Source organism: Dama dama, chromosome 24 (genome assembly GCF_033118175.1).
Source record: "Dama dama isolate Ldn47 chromosome 24, ASM3311817v1, whole genome shotgun sequence".
In the NCBI taxonomy this organism is placed as follows: domain Eukaryota; kingdom Metazoa; phylum Chordata; class Mammalia; order Artiodactyla; family Cervidae; genus Dama; species Dama dama.
In genome coordinates this window covers 7,800,223-7,822,580 of record NC_083704.1, presented here as the reverse complement: position 1 = coordinate 7,822,580, position 22,358 = coordinate 7,800,223, and the positions used below count along the sequence as shown (strand labels likewise).

General features: G+C 45.9%; 1 protein-coding gene across 7 annotated transcripts in view; it reads left to right on the top strand.

Annotated features, from left to right (window-relative positions):
- SLC4A7 (solute carrier family 4 member 7) overlaps nt 1–22,358 on the top strand; it is a 120,405-nt gene that overhangs the window by 74,810 nt on the left and 23,237 nt on the right. For all 7 annotated transcript variants that reach the window (XM_061127642.1, XM_061127640.1, XM_061127639.1 and 4 more), the window contains 9 exons: nt 1,593–1,699; nt 3,931–4,105; nt 7,649–7,782; nt 12,422–12,667; nt 14,452–14,557; nt 17,244–17,405; nt 18,042–18,155; nt 20,636–20,797; nt 20,939–21,190. In XM_061127642.1, the coding sequence (XP_060983625.1) occupies nt 1,593–1,699; nt 3,931–4,105; nt 7,649–7,782; nt 12,422–12,667; nt 14,452–14,557; nt 17,244–17,405; nt 18,042–18,155; nt 20,636–20,797; nt 20,939–21,190 (1,458 nt within the window). The remainder of the gene's footprint in view (nt 1–1,592; nt 1,700–3,930; nt 4,106–7,648; nt 7,783–12,421; nt 12,668–14,451; nt 14,558–17,243; nt 17,406–18,041; nt 18,156–20,635; nt 20,798–20,938; nt 21,191–22,358) is intronic.

The window sequence follows — 22,358 nt, the reverse complement described above, 5'->3', positions numbered from 1 at the left end:
TTCCTTTTTCTGTGCTCTTTAAACTTCAAGTGGCTTGGAATACTTTGATTCTAAAAGTTTGGAAGATTTTTTAGCAGAATTTTCTGAGCTTGACTCTTGTATGGTAGACTTCAGCAGCTTGTTATTTCTTCTGTGGAAATTGGTTTGTGTAAATGTTCTCTTTTTTCTGGAGTCAGATTTGGTAAGTTATATTTTCCTAGAAAATTACCTATTTTCCTGTTTTTTGGTGTCAATTTTGGGAAATTGTTATAGTATAGTACCCATTTTATCAAGGTTTTTCATGTAGTTGCATAGGGTTTTGCTGTGTAGTCTCTCTCCCTCTCACTGTATATTTATATATAAGTAAAATTTGTGACTTTCCTTGTCATATCTTTGGTTGTATATTAGCTGATGATTTAATCATATTTTTCTAATAGAGCAACTTTCAATATTTATTTCAGTTCTCCTTTTTAAAAAAGTATATTGTGTTGTGTAACTCAGCTTCTGCATTTAGCTGTATTCCTTTCACTTTCCTGCAGGAAAGATTTTTTTCACATTTGGTGAATTAAATACTTAATACATTTATTTTTGTCCTTTCATTTTTCTTAATGTAAGAGCTGCTTTGTTTTCTTGAATGATGCTTTTTGCCATATCCCATCAATTGTGATACATAGTATTATCATTAGATGCGTTTTGTGGGAGTTCAGTAATTTTGTTTTCTCTTTCCCCTTTGAGCTGTGATATAAGTTAGTTTCAATCTTGACATTGTCAAATGGTAGTCTTACGACTATAGGCAAGTCGTGCTACTTTTTAAATACTGAGCATGTGACCCAGGGAGTTCACGGCTGTGGTTGATCTGGGGTCCCCCTGGGATGAACACCCCCAGCCCATGTTTTTCTTTCTCCCCACCGCTCTTCTTTCCTCTCTGTCTCCCTTCTCTCTCCCCCTGTTGCTCTATTCCCACTCCACCTCTCCTGCAACCCACTTTTTTTTTTGGTCCAGTAACCTCTGACCTTTGGAGTTAACAAAACTTGCTCCCTGAGGATGAGAGTATCTTTTATCATGAGAATAGTACTCTTGAATTTGTAATAAAACATAATAGGGAGTTGATTTTTATGAAAATTTATTTGATGACTCATGCTACTTACATCTTAAGGGAAGTATTTAATAAGAAAAACTGGAATTTCCTTTTTTTCTTCATGTAAAGTATAAAGTATATTTTTTCAATAGTGAACATGAATAAGGATTTAAAATTCTAGCTGAAGAGATGTATTATTGGATTTTTATATTCCTGTTGCTGAGTAGTAATTTGAAATGATGTGTGTCAGTGTTCTATAGTATATTTGATGTTAGATTATAAAATAGAAAAAGCCAGTATAAATTTGAAATATTAACAGAGACAAATTTTAGATTCTATTTCAAAGTGCAGTGTCTTTAAAGTGGAAGTTGATACTAGGAAGCATTTTTTTTCGAGGAGTACTGGTTAGACGTATAATCAGTGGGAGAGCTCATGTTCTCTTTAATGGAGATGCTATTTTGGCTTCCTTAAAACAGAATTCTGAAAGATGTGAGTGTGTTGTTTTTCTTCTTTTTTTTTTTTTTGTGAAATGCAGGAAAAGAGAAAGATTCCTGTATTTCCCAATGGATCTGCCCCCAGCTCGGGTGACACCCCGAAGGAGGCAGCGCACCACGCGGGGCCCGAGCTCCAGAGGACTGGACGGTGGGTACAGTCGCTGATTCCATGCGGGCATCTCTTGGGGGCTAGAAACTGATGTGATGGACAAAGCAGAAATATGCTTTTTCTTTGCAAGTGTTTGGAAACTAATTTTGTCTAGTATTTTTCCATATTTTAAAAAATATTTATTGTTTTCATAGGTATATAATGTTAAGGATAATTAATACGTATTTTTAAATAGCTTACTAGAATATATTGGATTCTGTATACTAGGATTTAATTTAAAACAAAAACATTATGTAGCATATGTTAAGAATATTGTAGTTCTGTAGTAGGTTAACTTAATTGGCTGTACAAAAGATTTCTTGAGGAAAGTGTGGCGTCCTATTGCCATTCTCATAGGCAGTCAGAACAGTGGGAAGCGAGGAATTGTAGCCATCGTGTTGTGTGTATGCAGAGATGTAAAACTCTTCCGTGAGCAGCGTATCATGAGATAATGTAAAACCAGGCAGACAAGCATATAATCTCTGGAAACCTAGTTAGAAAAATTGTTGCAGAAGTTAATTCTTGGAATAAAAAAATAGAAATATTGCCAGGTACAAACAGTGTCTTAGAATTTTTTGTAGAGATAGAAAAATATCATGGTATTGTCATAGTTGAGAAGCAAGCATGTGGATAGTGATACTGTTTGCCCATTGGTGCTCTCTATGAGCTAAAGATCTTGAATCTTAAATAGTAGTAGTCTCTGAATTATACTAGAGTAAGCCTGTGCCCCCATGCGAAAGGTGCTTGTTTGAGTTATTAGCATTGCTACTTCTTCAAACTGAGGTAGGGTTAGTCACTAAGAAGTACAAAGCCAGGCCCCTACTGATCATGTTACCTGCGAATCTCATATAAATTTTTGACTTGATGATAACAGTTTCATTAACTAGATTATCATTGGCACTATTTTTATTGCAAGTTGGCACCCTTTCCTTTATAGATTTTTCAGTCCCATTGCTGTCATATTATTTATAGGATAACTTATTCCAGCTGTCAGTGTACTTTTAGGTTTATTTCAGTATTAACTTTGGAAAAAGCTAGAATGGTAAAGTTTGAAACATCTAGAGCAAGAGTCCCCAACCCCGGCACTGGTCCACGGCCTGTGAGGAGCCAGGCCTCAGAGCTGGGGGGAGCGGTGGGTTTATAGCTGCTCCCCACACTCACATCCTCCCAGTCTGTGGGGAACTGTGTTTCATGAAACTGGCCCCTGGTGCCAGTAAGGGTGAGGAGTGCTGATCTAAAGCTTTTGAAAGCATGAGATTAACCTTTTTGATGTATTTTGAAAGCATAATATTAACTTTTTTGGGTGTATTTTTCTGCAGTAGGGATTTAAATGATTATACATTTTATAAGTCGCACAATCTTTTTGAGTTACTGGTTTGTCACCAGTATTTATTGAGTATCTTACTGCTCCCCAGGCAGTGTTCTAACCCTGGAGAGAGTAGCAGTGAGTAAGACAAGGTCCCCGCTCCTCACAGAGCTTGTTTTGTAGTGGAGTGCTTTCAGGTCAGGTGCATCCAAAAGTCTGACTGAAGAAACAGTGAAATGAGAAGGATGTGATGCACAAATACAGATTTAAATTTACTAATTAAAACATCTTTGTTTTATTAATATACAAACTGGTTTTACTACATACACAGTAAATTACATACACTGAAATAGTTTTTAGACTTTTTTCTAGACCAGAAATATTTATGTGTTTGGAGTATTAATTTTAGAAGTAAAATTATTTAATTCACTACTGAGTGAACCTAAGCACAGGTACTTACTAAATGGCGTTTGGGGACTTATGATTTATATTATAATTGCATTCCTGGTATTTCTCACACTTGCTTTTAAGATTTATAATGTAGATAATGATTAATAGCATTGCTTACACACATTTTCATAAATGGGTTGTTAGGTTTTATTTATTTTTATTGTACGTTTCCTTGCACATTTGTGTTTGATATTGCATTTACTTATATAAGTCTTTTGCCTGTAGTCTTTTCAGTATATAGTCCGTAAGATATAGATGTTTGTGTCTCTTTTAATTTAGTGAGATCTACCTTTCTGCTGTCAGTGGATTAGATTAAATGAGTGTGTCTTCTAAAATTTATACCATTATTTAAATAGGATATTAATTTTTGTTGACAAATGCTAGGCGCCAGCAGTTTTATGTAGCCCATAGTTTTAGTGTGAACAGCCAGAATCCTCTAGTGTACAGTTTGACGAGTTTCATCTCACCTATTTAGGCTTTTTGGTGGTTTGATACTTGACATCAAAAGGAAAGCACCTTTTTTCTTGAGTGACTTCAAGGATGCATTAAGTCTGCAGTGCCTGGCCTCGATTCTTTTCCTATACTGTGCCTGTATGTCTCCTGTAATCACTTTTGGAGGGCTGCTTGGAGAAGCTACAGAAGGCAGAATAGTGAGTACAAAGATTGGTAGTGGCCAGGCTCTTAGCTCCTCAGAGGCAAGTGTCTGTGTGCATTTGTCTCACTATTCCTACTTTTATTTGAAGAGTCTCCCCACAGCATGATTAACCCGTCCCAAAGCGGACTTCCCCCAAAGGTAATTGCTGTGGAAAACATGGGGAAGCCATTTGAACAGGAGAAGATGCACAGTTGAGGTAAAAAAAAGAAAAGTTTTTCATGGCTTGCTGGATGAATGGTTTTATCAATTGAGTAAAAGGCTTGTATTGTCCTTGTGGGGGGAGTGGGTGGGGGCTTCAGATGAACTGAACTCGTCCCGGTGGGTCGTGGGTGGGAGAGTTTATTGGGGGCGGAGGGTGGGCGCTCTGTGTCCTTCAGGGCATCATAGGACTAGTTAGAGCCACGTGGTTACCAGTAACTCATCTGCCCTGGCAGGTCCACCAGGCAGGCCATTGGGAAGAAGGGAGCACAATTGTGGACAATGATGGATTTTGAAGTGGTGTTTACTTTAATTTTGCTGTTACTAAACGTGTGAAAGTTGTCAAAGTGTTAACTGGAAAGTATAACTGAAAACTACATCTGTGTATCGACATGACTAGAATGAAAGCTTTTATGTTTTGTTCTGGGTAATACCATACTGGGGCTGTGGTTACAGAGCCGCATCTGGTGCTTCCTGAAATTGAGAAAGTGTTTTTTGTTGCTGTTTATATACATTTTAATGGCATTTAAGTGAGACAGTTTGTGATTCCTAAGTGTATTTTGTTTAATGATATTTACTCTTTGGAGAAAGTTTATTTTTTATAGATCTTAAGGTTTTTAAAAACCAACCAAACCTAAAGTAGTAATAATTGCTTAATTAAAATATTTCACAAGCTGAACATGAGGTAAACCTGACAACTGTAATTTCCTTTCAACTCAGTTTATTTTCGGTTATTTAGATTCATTTATGTTACTCTTTTATGTTATTATATCAGAGGTATATATTTTTAGTAAGCTGCTTAAAGCAGCTGTCACAAGCTGTGTGTGTATCTCTGCTGGTCCCCAAGGAGGTGTGTCTTGTCTGTTACCGTCATGGAAGTTCTGCTGCTTCTTCTCGGACTGTCACTCACTGCCTCCCCATCTCATCCTGCTCTTAGTACCCTGTGTGTGTGCTAGCGCTTTAGACGTTGGAGGAGTACAGGCACGGGTGAGACACGGACGTGTGTCTTCTCTCCTTGGGGCCCTAACCGAGAAGATGAGACAGTGTATGTGCAGTTGCTATGTCATGCTGTGCTGGGCGGCACACAAGTGAGATGAAGGGAGAGCTGTAGGAGCTATAATCACAGAAGCAGAGAAGTCAGAAGGGTTATGGAGGGACATAGGCTGTGTTTATTTTCAGGTGCTTTATTGGAACGTCAGGTAAAAGTGGAGACATTAGGAAGTGTAGATCCAGAGTTTCCAGAGTGGGAAGCTGAGACAGATGAGGTTAGCACTTTAAAGGGAGAGGAGAAGGGGGAAGTTATCCCCATCGGTGGATGGGAAGAGGAGGGGAGTGAGGAGGAAGTGGCCCAGCAGATTAGACAAGGGCACAGCAGAGCTTTGAGCGAGAGATCAGGACGGTTTAACTTTGCAGAAACCAAATCAGAGGTCGAGAAGGAGGCGACTTGAGCAGGGACTGCCCCGCGCCCTGCACTGGGGGGTGAGGGGGTGACAAGGGGAGGCTTCCGCTGGGTGATGACTTGGAGACTGAATGTGGGTTGGGGGAGGCAGCACAGTGGGGCTGTGATTTCTTCAGGGAAAGATGGGTTTCACTTTGGCAAAGAACATAGAAGTGGCTTAAAACTTGGGGAAAAAATGGATCTGGGTAGAGGAACTAGTGAATGTGGCAGTGAGGGGAACAGTAAGGAAGGTCTCCACCAGGCAGAGTCTGCTTTTTCCACACAGCACTTGGGGGGGAGTTCATTCTGTGCCCGTCAGCATCTCCACACCCTCTACCCCTTACCAACCGCCTCCCCACCCCTACCACCGCCATTAGCATTTCTTTATTTGCCATCTCCTTGTTTCTGTTTCTCTGCTTTCTGTTTCTCGATGACGTTTAGACATTTTTTCCCTTTGATTTGAGCTCTGAATTCATTCCTAAATATACAGACTGTAATTGAACCAAGGATTTTATAACAGCTTAGCAAGCAGTGTCTTCCAGGACAGTCTTTTTTGTCTGTGGGCAAGAAAACATGTTTATCTCGTACAGTTCATACATTGTTAACGTGAACGCTTCCTCATTTTGCCAAAAGTGAAGTCTGTATGTGGGTTTGACCCTGTTTTTATACTAAGAGTTGACTGTCTCATTTACGACCTAGCTGTCTCTGCTGTGAGTGACTCTGACACGCTGTTAGCACTGACGTTGAGAGCGCCCCGTATGCCAGACAGTGCTCCTGCTGGTGTTTGCAGAGACACTGCTTCATTAAACTCTCCTGGCTCTCATCACCCACATGCAAAGGCGAGGAAAGTTGGGCTGGATGAGTTGGAGACGTGGCCGCGGTTCAGCAGCTCACAGCTCACAGGAGGTGGGCTGCTTCCTCCGATCTGGTCCCCTGGAGCCCTGATCTCTGCCCGCTGCTTGCTGCCTCCAGGCCCAGGAGGACTGTCTCTCACAAGCGCCTTCTCTTTGCTTTACTGATGCTAGGCTTTCCCTTTCCTGGTCGTGTATTCCCGTTGACCTTGATGTTTGTGAATGGAAACTGTTTTCTTTCTGCCCCCACCTCCCTATCTAGTGGCAGAATCTATACACCTTCCCAACTGATCCCCTAGTCAGTTAGGGTGTGACATTGGTGGTGAAATAAAACTGGCCTACTAGCTTTCAAGATTTTTCTGAGTCTTTCATTTTATCATTTTAACCCAACTTTAGTGGGTTTTCCTTTTCTATGGTTTCCAGGAGATTTTTCATTTATTTGTGTTAAGCGTTTCATTTTTTATATTTATTGGTTAAGCCAGTCATATTAGAATAATTTCTTCAAAATGTGTGGGGAACTGTCTTTGGGAATCAAGTTGAGAATGATAGGACCACGTGATAATGTCTTGTTCATCTATTTGAAGAAGTAGATTTTTTTTGTGTTGATACCATATCAAACACTTCAAATACTTTTTATTTTCTTAAATGAACTGTTTTGGACATGCCACAGTATTGAAAACAATATATGCATCTTTGTCCTCACCACAGGCTTCAGAAGTAAAGCATGTTATGTAGAGGGGTTGAAGCCTCTTGTCTCGGTCTTCCATGTACCCCACTCTCCCTGCCTCCCACAGTGTTGTTTTAAATTAATGTTGATTGCAAAAGTTCACCTTCAGTATGTGAAAGCAAAACAATTTTCTAGTGTATTTAAAATATGTTTGTGATTTTCTTTATTTAAATGTTAAGTTTGAGATTTAAAGTTGCATTTACTATATTTTTTTAAACCACTTGATTAATGTTTTTATTTTTCAGATGTCTTACATGTACTACAGTAGGTTAGAGATGTGTTCATGATGTATTACTTTTATTCGTTTCTTCTTTCCTTAAACAGAGTGCAATAGAGTCTCTTTTTGGAGCATCATTAACTGGGATTGCCTACTCGTTGTTTGCTGGGCAACCTCTCACAATATTGGGGAGCACAGGTCCAGTTTTAGTGTTTGAAAAAATTTTATTTAAATTCTGCAGGTATGTAATAGCTATCCACTTTTCACATGTGTTTATGTAAGTGTATAGTTATATATTATTGTATTAAATTAAAAGTTCTTTGTGTATTTATTAATAGCTGAAAAAGAGGATCTGATCAGTATATATATATATGTTTTTTCAATGCTTTGGGGCCACTGTGTGGCAAACCCTCCTCTGGCTCCTGCTGTCACCCCAGTCCCCTTGAGTATAAAGTCCATGGATTTGAGTTCTGATAAGCATGTCACTTGAGGGACAGTAAAAATCCTTTGTGTTACGAGATTTCAGCCTAGTCAGAAGGTGTTAAATCTGAATTAGGTACTGAACAGTATGCTGGTCTTGTTAGAAGTTTAGAAAGTGGTGAGTCTAGAAGGCTGGTGCTGGCTCTGCCAGGCAGTGGGCGGGGGTTGTTCACGCGCAGGGTCAGTGCAGGCCGCTGGGCCGTGGCCTCGGAACTTGACCCAGCAGTCCTGTCCCTTTAGTGAGAGCATTGCAGCTGGATGTTTAGCCTGAAACAACTTGGTGCTGTTACAGGTTTGACTCATCTAGTTCCTCTTGTTCTGATTCCTTCTTCCCTGAACAACCTGATTCTGATCTGGCATGATACACACATAAATCGAGAATGTAGTGGCCTGACCTCTTTTAGGCTCACTTGTTTGACCCTGAGTTGGAAAATGAGTCACTGTGGGGTGACGCTGGTGGTGGCGGAGCCAGCGGTGGTGGAGGTGTGGCGGCGGGGAGGGGTGTGACGGCGGGGCGGGGGTGTGACGGCGGGGAGGGGGTGTGACGGCGGGGAGGGGGTGTGACGGCGGGGAGGGGGTGTGGCGGCGGGGCGGGGGTGTGACGGCGGGGCGGGGGTGTGACGGCGGGGAGGGGGTGTGGCGGCGGGGCGGGGGTGTGACGGCGGGGTCGGGGGTGTGACGGCGGGGAGGGGGTGTGGCGGCGGGGCGGGGGTGTGACGGCGGGGAGGGGGTGTGGCGGCGGGGAGGGGGTGTGGCGGGGGGTCGGGGGTGTGACGGCGGGGAGGGGGTGTGGCGGCGGGGCGGGGGTGTGACGGCGGGGCGGGGGTGTGACGGCGGGGAGGGGGTGTGGCGGCGGGGCGGGGGTGTGACGGCGGGGTCGGGGGTGTGACGGCGGGGAGGGGGTGTGGCGGCGGGGCGGGGGTGTGACGGCGGGGCGGGGGTGTGACGGCGGGGCGGGGGTGTGGCGGGGGGTCGGGGGTGTGGCGGCGGGGAGGGGGTGTGACGGCGGGGAGGGGGTGTGACGGCGGGGAGGGGGTGTGGCGGGGGGTCGGGGGTGTGACGGCGGGGAGGGGGTGTGGCGGGGGGTCGGGGGTGTGACGGCGGGGAGGGGGTGTGACGGCGGGGAGGGGGTGTGGCGGCGGGGAGGGGGTGTGACGGCGGGTCGGGGGTGTGACGGCGGGTCGGGGGTGTGACGGCGGGTCGGGGGTGTGACGGCGGGTCGGGGGTGTGGCGGGGGATCGGGGGTGTGACGGCGGGGAGGGGGTGTGACGGCGGGTCGGGGGTGTGGCGGCGGGTCGGGGGTGTGGCGGCGGGGTCGGGGGTGTGACGGCGGGGTCGGGGGTGTGACGGCGGGGTCGGGGGTGTGACGGCGGGGTCGGGGGTGTGACGGCGGGTCGGGGGTGTGGCGGCGGGTCGGGGGTGTGGCGGCGGGTCGGGGGTGTGGCGGCGGGGTCGGGGGTGTGGCGGCGGGGTCGGGGGTGTGACGGCGGGGAGGGGGTGTGACGGCGGGGAGGGGGTGTGGCGGCGGGGAGGGGGTGTGGCGGCGGGGAGGGGGTGTGGCGGCGGGGAGGGGGTGTGGCGGCGGGGAGGGGGTGTGACGGCGGGGGAGGGGGTGTGACGGCGGGGAGGGGGTGTGACGGCGGGGAGGGGGTGTGGCGGCGGGGAGGGGGTGTGACGGCGGGCCGGGGGTGTGGCGGCGGGCCGGGGGTGTGGCGGCGGGGGAGGGGGTGTGGCGGCGGGGGAGGGGGTGTGACGGCGGGGAGGGGGTGTGACGGCGGGGAGGGGGTGTGACGGCGGGGAGGGGGTGTGACGGGGGGGCGGGGGTGTGACGGCGGGGAGGGGGTGTGACGGGGGGTCGGGGGTGTGACGGCGGGTCGGGGGTGTGGCGGCGGGGAGGGGGTGTGGCGGCGGGTCGGGGGTGTGGCGGGGGATCGGGGGTGTGACGGCGGGGAGGGGGTGTGGCGGCGGGGCGGGGGTGTGACGGCGGGGAGGGGGTGTGACGGGGGGTCGGGGGTGTGACGGCGGGGGCGGGGGTGTGACGGGGGGGCGGGGGTGTGACGGCGGGGAGGGGGTGTGACGGGGGGTCGGGGGTGTGACGGCGGGTCGGGGGTGTGGCGGGGGATCGGGGGTGTGGCGGCGGGTCGGGGGTGTGACGGCGGGTCGGGGGTGTGGCGGCGGGGAGGGGGTGTGGCGGCGGGTCGGGGGTGTGGCGGGGGATCGGGGGTGTGACGGCGGGGAGGGGGTGTGACGGCGGGGAGGGGGTGTGACGGCGGGGAGGGGGTGTGACGGGGGGGCGGGGGTGTGACGGCGGGGAGGGGGTGTGACGGGGGGTCGGGGGTGTGACGGCGGGTCGGGGGTGTGGCGGCGGGGAGGGGGTGTGGCGGCGGGTCGGGGGTGTGGCGGGGGATCGGGGGTGTGACGGCGGGGAGGGGGTGTGACGGCGGGGAGGGGGTGTGACGGGGGGGCGGGGGTGTGACGGCGGGGAGGGGGTGTGACGGGGGGTCGGGGGTGTGACGGCGGGTCGGGGGTGTGGCGGCGGGTCGGGGGTGTGGCGGCGGGTCGGGGGTGTGGCGGGGGATCGGGGGTGTGACGGCGGGGAGGGGGTGTGGCGGCGGGGCGGGGGTGTGACGGCGGGGAGGGGGTGTGACGGGGGGTCGGGGGTGTGACGGCGGGGGCGGGGGTGTGACGGCGGGGCGGGGGTGTGACGGCGGGGAGGGGGTGTGACGGGGGATCGGGGGTGTGGCGGCGGGGAGGGGGTGTGGCGGGGGGTCGGGGGTGTGACGGCGGGGAGGGGGTGTGGCGGCGGGGCGGGGGTGTGACGGCGGGGAGGGGGTGTGACGGGGGATCGGGGGTGTGGCGGCGGGTCGGGGGTGTGGCGGCGGGTCGGGGGTGTGGCGGCGGGTCGGGGGTGTGGCGGGGGATCGGGGGTGTGACGGCGGGGAGGGGGTGTGGCGGGGGGTCGGGGGTGTGACGGCGGGGAGGGGGTGTGGCGGGGGGTCGGGGGTGTGACGGCGGGGAGGGGGTGTGGCGGCGGGGAGGGGGTGTGACGGCGGGGAGGGGGTGTGACGGCGGGGAGGGGGTGTGGCGGCGGGGAGGGGGTGTGGCGGCGGGTCGGGGGTGTGACGGGGGGTCGGGGGTGTGGCGGCGGGGAGGGGGTGTGACGGCGGGGAGGGGGTGTGACGGCGGGGAGGGGGTGTGACGGGGGGTCGGGGGTGTGACGGCGGGGGCGGGGGTGTGACGGCGGGGCGGGGGTGTGACGGCGGGGAGGGGGTGTGACGGGGGGGCGGGGGTGTGACGGCGGGGAGGGGGTGTGACGGGGGGTCGGGGGTGTGACGGCGGGTCGGGGGTGTGGCGGGGGATCGGGGGTGTGGCGGCGGGTCGGGGGTGTGGCGGCGGGGCGGGGGTGTGACGGCGGGTCGGGGGTGTGGCGGGGGATCGGGGGTGTGACGGCGGGGAGGGGGTGTGGCGGGGGGTCGGGGGTGTGACGGCGGGGAGGGGGTGTGGCGGGGGGTCGGGGGTGTGACGGCGGGGAGGGGGTGTGACGGCGGGGAGGGGGTGTGACGGCGGGGAGGGGGTGTGGCGGCGGGGAGGGGGTGTGGCGGCGGGTCGGGGGTGTGACGGGGGGTCGGCGGTGTGGCGGCGGGGAGGGGGTGTGACGGCGGGGAGGGGGTGTGACGGGGGGTCGGGGGTGTGGCGGCGGGTCGGGGGTGTGGCGGGGGGTCGGGGGTGTGGCGGCGGGGAGGGCGTGTGGCGGCGGGGTCGGGGGTGTGGCGGCGGGGTCGGGGGTGTGGCGGCGGGGTCGGGGGTGTGACGGCGGGGTCGGGGGTGTGACGGCGGGGGAGGGGGTGTGACGGCGGGGGAGGGGGTGTGACGGCGGGGGAGGGGGTGTGACGTGGGCCCGGGGTGTGACGGCGGGGGCGGGGGTGTGACGGCGGGGGAGGGGGTGTGACGGCGGGTCGGGGGTGTGATGGGGGGTCGGGGGTGTGACGGCGGGGCGGGGGTGTGGCCGCTGTGTCACCCTGAGCCCTGGGGCGCAGAGAGCAGCACACATCCAGGTGTCCTGGAGGCTGGTGTCTGTCGCCTAAGCCTCATAACTGATTTCTAAAGTGAGGTCTTTGTTTTTAAGTGTATATTGCGTGGTAGGTTTACACTGGAAAACTTTTGTATAAGTAAAATGTAACTGTTAAGTCTAACAACAAGCTAGTCTTCAGTTGAAGCAAAAGAAAGAAAAACACATAGAGCTTTCTCTAGTCATTATTTTGTTATTCTGTGATATGCTCTCTTTGAGAAATCTCATGTTTTTATACTGTTCTTACTGCTTATTGTGGAAATTTTAAGTACCAGTACTGTTTAGCGTGTATATGTTGATCGTGTCCACGTTTATTTTTTTTTCCAAACAGAGATTACCACCTTTCCTATCTGTCTCTGAGAACCAGTATTGGTCTGTGGACCTCTTTCTTGTGCATTGTTTTGGTTGCAACAGATGCAAGCAGCCTGGTGTGCTACATCACGCGGTTCACCGAGGAGGCTTTTGCAGCTCTCATCTGCATCATATTCATCTACGAGGCTTTGGAGAAGCTTTTCCATTTAGGAGAAACATATGCATTTAATATGCACAACAATTTGGAGGAACTGACCAGCTACTCGTAAGTGTTTCTATTTCCCTTAATATTAAAATGTATTTTTGCCGACGTTTAAGAGCAAAAGAAAACAAATTTTTTTTTTTTTTTTTTTGCAACGTGATGCTCGGTGTATATCAAGCTATAACTACCCAACTGGCAATACAGAGGTTGACTTGTTTGTTACAGGTGAGATCTTACCAAAGCACTCAGTGGACATAAATGTGACTGAACAAATTCAGTCACTGTTATTCCATGAAACAATTTGTCCAAGTGTGTATGTTTTTGGTTTCATGTTTAAATTGGATTGGCCAATTTAAGTTCAGTTGTTTGGCAACTGCCCACCATATATTTAAATATTGTTCATGTTGTGCATTTTCATTAATTTTTGTGGATGTTATTTTAAAATATAATTTCAGTGTACTGTTGTATGCTGTTTAGCGGATTATTTTCTTTGTGATAAAGCTTGAAAGGAAAATATTTTAAGACTCAGAAATAAAATGGGGTTTGAGAAGTAATTATAATAGTTACAAAGGGTTGGCAGACATTTAAACGTCACGAAGGTGATTAAAATGACACGTTCTGAGGTGGGTGCCTATATTTGCTGTCCTGTGCACAGCTGATGTGAGCTCGAGCCTGCATTTGGTGAACTTTCACGGAGGAACCAGGTGACCAAAACCTTCCTCCTGGCCCCTCCCCGTGCCCCCGCGTCACACTGCTCCTCCCCCGCTGTCCTCCACACTCCCGGCTTTGATGGACAGGGGACGGAGGAGCCTGCAGCTTCCTGTAAGATATTGACCTGCTTGAAAATATTAGCGACACTCTGATCCCAAGTCTGTTTTGCGTCACCTTTGTTCTCAAACTAGGTATTTTTTTACTTAATTCTCTGTCTTCTCGCTTTCCCTGTTACTCTGATCTTTAAGAAGCGTGAGCATGATTTTCACAGCTCGTGACAGCGGCTAGAGCAGTTTCTGGTGTGCAAATCCTTTGCTCAGCTGACATTTTGTGGCAGACACTGTGTTGAGTGTTGCTTAATATTCATGTCGTTGTGAGTCATGCGTGTCATAGCCCCTTTTGTGTATGAAGAACCCGAGGCTCTTTAAGGTTAGAACTTGACTTGGGTCAAATAGCTAGCAAATGACAGGGCCTCAGTGAATCCGAAGTCCAGCCTCCCACCTGTTCTCAAACAGCTCATGGTCCAGTTGAGAATATTTTTGTTTGTTCTTTTCATTTTTTTAAATCCATAGTTAGAGATTTGTTTTCTCATGTGTGTGTTTCTGGCTTTTTCAGGCAGGTCAGATAGTTCTGGGTACGAACTGAATACTGATTAGTTTAACTCTCCTAGTGCTGTCCTGAAAAATGGTGTTTTACCCATTACTGTAAGGATGACTCTTAAGATACAGAAAGGAATTGCTAGAATTCCTGGAATTAACAAGAGCAGACACTGGACTGGTTCTCAGCGCCTGATGTGTGTGTGGACAGTGGGGCGGCGGCAGCTCCATGGAGGTTAAGTGATGAGATTGAATGGAGGCTGACCATGTTAAAGGTGGTGTCTTCCCAAATTTTTAAAGAAAATAGTTCTGCCCCAAGGGATGTGTCCAACTAGTTCCATTAAGTAAGCATTTTCTTTGTTTTATTTACATAAGCCAAACTTCATTCCATTCCATTGTTTCTGAAGTGTTTTCACTTTTTTTCCCCATGCATTATAACATGGAATAAAGTTAAGAACTACTCCACTGTGTGACTGATTTAATACGATATAAACACGAAGTTCAGAATCCTTAAAACTGTATCCCATTCTGATTTCTCAGATGTGTGTGTGTTGAGCCTTCTAACCCTGGCAATGAAACTCTGAAGATGTGGGAGGAACAGAATGTGACAGCCCGCGACATTCCCTGGGGGAACCTCACTGTGTCTGTGAGTATAAATGAAGCAAAGGCTGGTGCAAACAATTAACCTCGTTCTTGAGCTTTTTCTGAGTAAAACGAAGTGAAAGTCACTCAGTTGTGTCCAACTCTTTGCGACCCCATGGACTATACAGGCCAGAATACTGGAGTGGGTAGCCATTCTCTTCTCCAGGGAATCTTGCGAACCCAGGGATCGAACCCAGGTCTCCCACACTGCAGGCAGAGTCTTTTTACCAGCCAAGCCACCAGGGAAGCCCAAGAATACTGGAGTGGGTAGCCTGTCCGTTCTCTACTGGATTTTCCCGGCCCAGGAATTGAACTGAGGTCTCTTGCGTTGCAGGTGGATTCTTTACCAGCTGAGCTACATGGGAAGCCCCTTTCTGAGTAAACCTGTGTTTTCTTCTTTATTGATGGATATCGTTTTCAGAATATAGTGTTGTGTTGTCTAACCAAATAGGAATTACCACATTTTTTTTTATCATGTCCTGAAATGTAAAAGCTGGAAAAAACTGAAACTGAGATCAAGGGAAGAGAGGTCAAGAGGGACTATATTTGGCTTCCAGAACACTGAAAAAAAAGTGAAAGTGTAGTCGCTCAATTGTATTGACTACTGTAGCCTTCCATGTCTCTCTGTCCATGGAATTCTCCAGGCAAGACACTGGAGTGGGTAGCCATTCCTTTCTCCAGGGGACCTTCCTGACCCAGGGATCGAACGTGGGTCTCCTCTATCGCAGGCAGATTCTTTAACATCTGAAGCATCAGGGAAGCCCTCCAAGATATTATTTATTAGAAAGTTATGAATATGCTTTCGGGTTTCTAGATCCTCTTGGATCCATACGCTCATCAGCCTGTGGTTGCTGGTTGCAGGTCCCAAAGTTAACAGTTCAGCTGCTCGTACCCACCTGTCCTGCCTTCTGTTGTTCAGCCTCTCTGGGACCCGCCTGTTCTGATCAGGGGTGCTCAGACTGAACCTGTTTACCTGGTGGAGACTAGTCTGACTTGAGCACTGAGAGAAAGAAAAGGAAAAAAAGAGTAGAAATGTGTAATGAGCACCTGCTGGGTACTGAAGACTGTTACACACATGTTTTTGTATTTTGTTGGGAAATATTGTCCTAGCTCTAGAGTAGCTGTTTTGGTCACTTCCCAGGTTGGGATTTAGAAATAAAGGTGTCCAGTGACGCTAGCAGTATCAGTGAAAACCCACCATCCCCTGAGCTGCTCTGGTGCTTTTTATATCATGTAAGCATTAGTAGGTCATCCCTTTCTCTCTTAGGGTGATAGTTAGCTCCTGAATATAGAGTTGGAGGGATTTCATCTGCAGTGTTATCCCGCTGATCATTTACATCTGTGCTGTGCAGTGCAGTAGTCACGGGCCACATGTGTCTGTATTTAACCGCACATTAAATAAAATTAAAAGTTGAGTTTCTTGGCTGCACTCGACGTGCTCATGTCATGTGACTGGCTGCTGGCCAAGTGCATGGGCAGTATAGACTTACGACACCTTATCCACACGGATGGTTCTGGGACAGTGTGGAGACAAAGCACTGTGTCCATAAGTCACCAGCCTAGAACAGCACTGTACTGCTATATATTGAAAAAGGAACTGCTGTTCCGAAAGAAGTAGAGTTAATGGAGGTGTTCAAATGAAAGTGATTTGTTAAAAAAAAAAATGAAGAACCCTTCATGTTGAACAGGATGTCCTAATATTTCAGATTGCTTCTACGTGTGGTCTGTTCAGTGTGTTTCTTGATCCCTGATGTTAAGTTAGGACCATGTTAAGTTTCTTTGTATGGCTGTAGCTTTCATTTCTACGATCCATGTTGTAAACTGTAGGATCACTAATGTTAGCACATAGAAATTGAGAATAACGGATTCTCAATGTGGCTCTTGAGAATCCATTGTTAATGGATTCTCCTTTGGCTGTTTTTCTTTCAGGAAACCTGATTTATGCTTTGAAAATGAATCTCATTAGAATATAAGTAAGGAGAAAAGGACTTCAGTTGTTTTTGTTAATTTCTGGTTGTCTTTCAGTTATTCTTTCCCCTCAAAAGGAAAATCAAGTCAATATATTTCTATAATTGTGCTATATTATTGATTACATTATTGATTTTATTAAAGGAAATATTTCGGTGGTTCACTTTACTGTTTTAATCTCATCTTTAGAAAAGTCAGAAAAAAAGTCAAAAAAGCCAAACACAGTTTTTACTATTGAGTTGAATTTAGTACTATAGCCATCTCTTATTCAGCATTGTAAAGGCAGAGTAGTAATTTTCTGACTTTTGATTTTATTTTAAGCAACTTGTTCAAAAGTAATGGAAAGATAGTAAAATTGTTGACCAAAGAGGCAAACAAAATATCTGGGAATTAATACTCAATATATAAACCTTTCACTAAAGGAAATAAAGAGTTTAAAGAAGGGAGTGTATGATGTAGTAACTTGACAAGATACATCATTTCCTTTCAGTGATTTCTAAGATGCACAGATTTGTCAAACCATTACCTCTCTGAACTCAAAATGTGTTTTAAAACTGATTGTGTTTTAACGTTGTCTTGATGTTGTGTTTTTCTAAGTGAAACAGAATAATGGCGTGTCTTTTGATAAGTAGCATCTTAGAGTCAGAGAAGTTGGGTAATTTATTGGATATCTGAGAATCCCCTTTACCCCTTCCTTTTCTGTTTTTCACCCCTTTTTTCAGGAATGTAAAATCTACCATGGTACATTTGTAGGATCAGCTTGTAGTCTCCATGGACCTTATATTCCAGATGTGCTCTTTTGGTCTGTCATCTTATTTTTCACAACATTTTTTCTGTCTTCATTCCTCAAGCAATTTAAGACCAAGCGCTATTTTCCTACCAAGGTAATTGGGGTTTAATTTTGGAGTTCTTGTAATTCTCATGTTTTTAAACAGTAAGATATTGTTTGAGGTTAGTAGTTTTATGTCAAGCAGCTATAAGGAAGTTATTCCTAGTGAAAAGTGTAGAGAACAGACATGTGGACGGAGGGCGGGCGAGGAAGGTGAACTGAGAGCAGCATTGACATACCCACTGTCACATGTAAAGCAGAGAGCTAGTGAGAAGCCCCAGTGTACCCCAGGGAGCTCAGCTCAGAGCTCTGTGATGGCCTGGAGGGGCTGGGTGGGCAGGAGGTGCAAGGGGTGGGGCACATGTTATACATGTAGTTACTTCACTTCATTGTACAGCAGAAACTAACATTGTAAAGCAATTATATTCGAATAAAGTTTTACAGGTGTGTATTTCCTATCTGAGCTAACAACAGAAAGACAATGGCATCAAGGGGCATGATAGGTTAGTTGTGAAATGTGTTTCTTATCTTTTGTAAAAAATATTAGTTATAAATGTGTTTCACTGATGCATCATCACTAATTAAAAAGTTATTCACACTTTCTAGTGGCACATTTAATCTGTAAAAGATATGAATTATTTAGAAAGGACAGTATTTCTGTGTCTATACTAACGTAACCCCTTTAACATAGGTGCGCTCGACAATCAGTGACTTTGCTGTATTTCTCACCATAGTAATAATGGTTGTAATTGACTACCTTGTAGGAGTTCCATCTCCTAAACTTCATGTTCCTGAAAAATTCGAGGTAAGGATTAAAACACTTGGCTATTTGTTACTGGGAAATACCAAACTACTTTAAAGTAAGATACTGCCTGCTAGTTAGTAATTTTTAAAATATGCACATTCTCTGTGAAGAGCTGATGCTTTGAAAGGAAAGAGTATGTATACCTCTCACAGATATAAACAATGACAAGATGAACAGAAACAAGTGAACATATTTAGGAAATAAGCAAGAAGGTATCAAATCTAGTCCCTCACAGAGAGTAAGTGGAAATATTCATAGTGAGGAGATCAGAGTCATTTAAAATTTTTGACCATGATACACTCTCCAGGTGAAAGAAACATTCTTTATTCCTTTGTGAAGAAGTAACTCAAACTTGAATTTATAAGAGTAGCAAGGTGATCCTAATTAAAATTTCTAGAAGAGTGATTGATATATCTGACAGTAATTGGAAAGTGTCTTGTAACATTTTTCATCAGAATCAAGAAAGAATTTTTTTTTTTTTCCACAAGAAAAGTGATGCTTAGTCTGAGGAACCACGAACTTTTTGGTTTCATTAAAACTACAGATTTTTTGTATTGTTGTTCAGTCACTCACTTATATCTGCCCCTTTGCCAACCCCATGGCCTGCATAATGCAACATCTGATAATTATTTTCCCTTCTAAGTTGGAGATGGTAGCTTTTGAATAGTTTCTGGAAATTTTTAATAATCAGGTATTTGTGTCACTGCCTGTATTTACATTTAACAAATTATATGACTTTGAGAAGCAGAAAATTTAAAGGGGATTAGAAATAAGGAATATAATGAAAATAAATTTAGTCTGTTTTTTCTCTGACAGGGATTAAAAAATAGAATCATTTTTAAAACCTGTGTCCTCCAAAGTAGAGTACGTCATGGAAAATGATCCTCAAATTATATGGATCTACTCATATTTTATCTAAAAATAAGAAACATTAAGCTTTATAATATTTATGATATGAATTTCACTATAAAGATAATTGTTAGTAATGTAATGCATAAATAAATATAGAATCATATGGGTAAATAAATGTCTTTTTCCTGCTAAGAGTATATATATAAAGAGTATATATATAAAAGTATATAAAAGAGTATATATATAAAAAGTTTGGAGACCTTTGTTTAAAAGCATAGATATTGAGCCACTAAAGCTTTTAAGCCATTAGAGATAACTATATCTAAGTCATTCTGTGTTTACCGAGTCTTACAAATTGACAAAACTGTAAATTATATTAATGTAATTTCCTGTAATCCTGGTCCCATTTCCTTATTCTGGTTCCAAATATATCTTTGTTACTCATTTATCTAGCTTTGAAGTAGCAAACTGATTTCAAGGGTTATTAAATACACTTGGGGAAATAAACAGTTAAGAATATATGCATTATATAGAGAAAACATTTCTATCCACGTGCAGTACTGAATGTGAGGCATTATCATGTGTATCCGTGTGGGGAAATGATAATATTTAAATTTGAAGTCAGTTAATTTCCCTTTTATATTGACAAAAATGTTTTCTTGTAGAAAAAAATAGGCTTAATATAAAGGCTAAGTAATAGGAACATGCTTAAATTTCAATTTATCCAATACCCTCCAAAAATGCTAGATTCTTAGGAGCTTTAAAAATGTTTCATTTAAAGCAAATTTATGTTACAGCATTGAAATATATTAGTATCTGATGAAGTGTCAGGTTTGTGTCAGTCCCTGCTTTGGAAGAATAATGGGCCAAGGCCCAGTGCGGCCTGAGTACTGACGCTGTCACGATGGCTAGTCTATAGGGTCTACAAGGCGGTTTATTGATAGTTTTCAGAGTTGACCTAGTAGGTAGTCTGCCTTCACTTTATATGGAGTGGATAGGCGTGTGTTGAAATGAAACTCTGCTTCGCTTACCTATCACTGCATAACAAATCTCCTAAAACATCATATCCTGAAACAACAGTTCCTTTTTGTTCATAAATCTGTGACGTTGGCCCTAGGCTGAGGTGGGGGTGGTCTGGTCCGCTGGTGTGGGATCTTTGGGTGCCTGCCGTCTTTACTACTTTGGTGGGGGCATGTCTGGGAGCTCAGCGCAGAGGCTGAATGAAGGGACTCAGACCCTGTCTCATCATACTGTGTCTCATCCTCAAGAAAGGTTATCCAGGCTTACTCAGAGCTTAACCCTGGGGCTCCAGGAGGCTAGAAGAGCAGCAGCAAGGTCCTTCCAGGCCAAGACGCAGGAATCACGGGGTCGCCATGGCCTTGTTCCCAGGTCCAAGGGGAGGACGTAGATGCTACCTCCGGATGGAGAGAGTGGCTCAGTCACGTGCACAGGGACCTACCTCGGGGACAAGAAAATCCCCACGAGTGTCTCTGCAGATAATTCACAACAGATTCCAGGGTTCGGTCCAGTTCTTTCCTACCCCTTGGCATTTCTTGGGGGTAGACACAGTCTGTACTGTTAGAAGGAAACTTTTCTTTCTTCCTTTGAATTTTTCAATGTTTTAACAGCCTACTGATAAAAATAGGGGCTGGATCATAAGCCCGCTGGGAGAGAACCCTTGGTGGACCTTGTTAATTGCGGCCATTCCGGCTCTGCTATGCACCATTCTCATCTTCATGGATCAGCAGATCACGGCGGTGATCATCAACAGAAAGGAGCACAAGTTGAAGGTAATTTTCAGAGTGTGTCCCGAGAGTTTTCTTTGAGTTGGAGGTGAACATTAGCTTCTTCTCTCTTTATGAGTAGCGCAGAATTTGAACCTGAGAGAACAGTATATGCTGACAGATCTCCGTGTTGGCTTCCCTTTTCAGAAAGGAGCTGGCTACCACCTTGACCTGCTCGTGGTTGGTGTCATGCTGGGAGTGTGCTCTGTCATGGGACTTCCATGGTTTGTGGCTGCAACGGTGTTGTCAATAAGTCATGTCAACAGCCTAAAAGTGGAATCTGAATGCTCTGCTCCTGGGGAGCAACCCAAGTTTTTGGGCATTCGTGAACAGCGGGTGACAGGGCTAATGATTTTTATTCTAATGGGCCTGTCTGTGTTCATGACTTCAGTACTAAAGGTAAAATCTCTTTGTTACAATGTCTTAAAAATCTTTTTTTTTGTCATAAAATTTATACTTGGTAGTATGAAAATGAAACTTTAAAATATCTAAAATAGTTTCATTTCCTAGAGTTTACTTGGAAAATAAATATTTTGGAATGGTGGTTGCTATGGTAGGTATCAGGATTAGATTGTATCCTTTTGAAAAATAATGTGAAAGGGTACTATTAAAGACTGCAGAGTTGGAGAAGGAAATGCCAGTCCACTCCAATATTCTTGCCTGGGAATTCCCATGGACAGAGGAGCCTGGTGGGTTACAGTCTATGGGGTCACAAAGAGGCAGACACAACTTTGCAACTAAACAACAACAAAAACAATAATACAAGCAACAAGATAGTTCATACCTGTGATACTGAATACTACCAAAATAATACCATAATGAGGAAATCTTAACTTAATAAACTTGGAAGTGGCTTCTTTTTACTTCCTAAAAATTTCTTTTCTTTGACTTAATTAATGTATAGTTATATATATTTGTCATGATAATTTCAAATAAATAGTATTTGGTGTCAAAAAAAAAAAAAAAGACTGCAGAGTTTTGGAAGAAGTTTATCTGTGGCTTAGTTACGATCTAAAAGAAGAATATACCTAGAGAATTTTATAAGTATATTAGAGGAAGTAATATTGAAAGGTAGATGAAACAGTAATTTAACTGAAATGTGAAAAATAATACTGCTATTAATTGAATGAATACATTCTTCCTGATGAACTAAATGAGATATAAGTAGTAGCCCTCATATCTTTTAGTCACATCTGAGGTTTACTATACATATTCTACTGAATCTGGTAATTTAACAAGAAACAGTCATAGCAAACCTAGCTAAGTATCTAATCTGGTATTTTCTGTTAATCATGAAAGAGCTCACTTCCATTGTTTTTTTGTTTGTAAACTATAAAATACAAATGTGGAGCATTGTATGCATGTGTGTTACGTGGTAACTAAAAAAGTTGTTGTTAGTACTAGAATTCTTTGGCCTCCTTTTGTGCAGCCAACTAATTGGCCAGATATTTGTTGAGTACTTTCTGTACTGTTAGCTACTGAGGAAACGACAACAAACAGGACAGTGTCTGCTCGGAAGACTGGCAGTCTGGTTGGTGAAACGGATAGACAGATGGGCAGTTGCTTC